Source organism: Atta cephalotes, assembly GCF_000143395.1.
Source record: "Atta cephalotes unplaced genomic scaffold scaffold00092, whole genome shotgun sequence".
Classification (NCBI taxonomy): Eukaryota; Metazoa; Arthropoda; class Insecta; order Hymenoptera; family Formicidae; genus Atta; species Atta cephalotes.
This window is the reverse complement of record NW_012130156.1, coordinates 517,120-519,607: the sequence shown is the minus strand read 5'-3', so window position 1 is coordinate 519,607 and position 2,488 is coordinate 517,120. Positions and strand designations below refer to the sequence as shown.

At 30.3% G+C, this 2,488-nt stretch overlaps 1 protein-coding gene across 1 annotated transcript in view; it reads right to left on the bottom strand.

Annotated features, from left to right (window-relative positions):
• LOC105624887 (fibroblast growth factor receptor 3) overlaps positions 1 to 2,488 on the bottom strand; it is a 10,819-nt gene that overhangs the window by 3,439 nt on the left and 4,892 nt on the right. Inside the window, exons 5-11 of the mRNA XM_012206238.1 lie at positions 2,215 to 2,370; positions 1,946 to 2,109; positions 1,732 to 1,858; positions 1,505 to 1,644; positions 871 to 1,081; positions 534 to 706; positions 335 to 396 (exon numbers count right to left, since the gene is read on the bottom strand). Of these exons, the coding sequence (XP_012061628.1) occupies positions 335 to 396; positions 534 to 706; positions 871 to 1,081; positions 1,505 to 1,644; positions 1,732 to 1,858; positions 1,946 to 2,109; positions 2,215 to 2,370 (1,033 nt within the window). The remainder of the gene's footprint in view (positions 1 to 334; positions 397 to 533; positions 707 to 870; positions 1,082 to 1,504; positions 1,645 to 1,731; positions 1,859 to 1,945; positions 2,110 to 2,214; positions 2,371 to 2,488) is intronic.

The window sequence follows — 2,488 nt, the reverse complement described above, 5'->3', positions numbered from 1 at the left end:
AACATTTAAAGTTATTATCACATAGTGTATATAACAATATGTAAACATACATGTGTAACACAGTGGGTGTATTCCATTTAACATTCGCAATACTCGCGTGCATTATTTCATCCTTGTTTAACATTTAATGAGAACAAGGATAATGCTCGCAAGCGTTGCAAACAATAGTTGTGGAACGCACTCAATGTAGATCAAATAGACACACACACACACACACACACACACACACACACACACACACACACAACAACACACACACACACACACACACATATATATCACAAGATAAACATGTATGTACATATTACCTTGATCTGTGTTGTTGGCAAAAGACGCCACATTAGATTTTAAGTGAGTCCTACATTCGAATACGACATTCACTATATTCTGCCAAATCTAAAAACAAAATTTAATGAAATGGTTAAAACAATTAAAGTATGTCATTTACCACTTAAAACAAAATTAATGCATTTTTCAAGTTACATGCACACATAACATTATATACATGTATTATACTTTTTGATGTAGCTCACCGTTCTTAAATATGTTTGTAAATCACCTTTGCTACAATATTCCACTACTAATAAAGGTTTATTATACAAAGTACAATATCCAATTAAAGACACTATGTTCGGATGTTGACCAGCGGATTTCATCATTGAAATCTCTCGATAAAAATTTTTTATATCGTCTATTGTTGGATCATCTGTATGCATAAGTATACGGAATAAAATTGTTCCTCTATACATTTTAATGCTTCTCCAGTACGATTACTATATGTATACTCATTTGAATGTAATTTTCTCTTGAGTATGTATTATATTTAATAGATATAAATAGATTTTTTTTGGTCTTATTTTATCAACATACCTTTCATCATTTTAACAGCTACGTCTGCGATAGCGCCAAATTCATCTTGCAACGAGGCAAGTCTAACGATGCCGTATGCTCCACTGCCTAATATACCTTTAAATTTTAGCCGCTGTGGAGCAAGTAGAAATTTATTATGAGGCAAAACAGTGTCGCTATTCTCTACTGCATAATCCCGATTTAAAAGTTTCTTTAGGGAATCCATAGAACCCTGTAAGCGAAAAATTAGTAAAATATTAATTGTAAAATCTGTTTTATATTATATAATTGCTTTGGATTTGGAGATAGAAAAATTATAATGAAATAGAAAAATTATTTCAATAATAAGACAAATTTCATAATAATGAAAAAATTATTATTAGCAACAAAACTGTATAAATCTTATAACATAAAATTATTAACTTGTTAGTAGAAACGTGGTGTTTTGGTTTCGATCACGATCGCAAATACGATCAATAAGATGTCTATACATTTACATTATACATTCGATGTTTTATCAAAAGAGAACTGTAGCCGATTACCATATATTTGATATTTGAGATTGAAAATTGATTATATGACAAAAGTTAACTACAAGTAATATATCTTACAATTGGCCGCGTCATATAAATTAGCACTTTATTGCTGAGCTTACCTCAAAATGCATATATTCCATATTAGTTTGCTTATTCTTCTCCTCTTTCTTGTTACGATGTTGCATATAAATTATTCCAAACACTGCCACAACAATCACTAGTGTTGATAACGCTACAATAATCTCGCGATAAGATAGCTCTGTAACTATTATGTCGCACATGTCTCATCTGAATACCAATTTTATTCATGTGACAATTCAAATGATTATCATGTTTACATGCTTACCTGAAGCTTCGTTGATACTCCCGGATATAGTCGATGGTAAACTTACACCGCCCATTGATTCTGCTATAATATTGATCTCATACCGCAGTATTACATCGACGTTTGAAAAAAGAGCTTTGATTGCATTCTATAGAAAAAGCAAAAATTTATGTTTTTTTCTTCTTATAAGAAACGTTTTTTAATTAAAAGAATAGTTTGGTATGATAATACTGACTCCGGGTATAACTAATAAACGTGGTTCAAATTGAAGCGAGTTAAATTGTAACGTGTAATTATCCGGTTGTAGAAAAGGTTTATTCCAATTAACTGCAACGTCATATAATTCTTCACTTCGCTTTCGAATGTATTCCATCTGCAAACCTTTTACCTTTTCAGGTGCTACAAAAATCGAGAAGAAAACTCGACATTATTATATACTTGAAACAATTTAATTTTGAAGAAAAAACTCAAAATGTACTTGATAAAATTATTTTATTAAATTACCGCAGATGCTTAAATTATGATGAATTTGTAGACACGATGGTGTGATGAAAGTAAATATTGTTGCATTACTAGTTTTCGAAAAGTCATCGTTACTCGATCGAATCGATATAGTAATATTCTGATCGTATCGTAAGTGTCTAAGAGAAAAGCGAAAATCTAAAGACTGAAGAAATATATAAATGTAACAACTGATAATTGAATAATATAATTTTATTGATAAAATTAAGATAAATTTAAACTAAAATCTCTCTCTCTCTCTCTCTCTCTCTCTCTC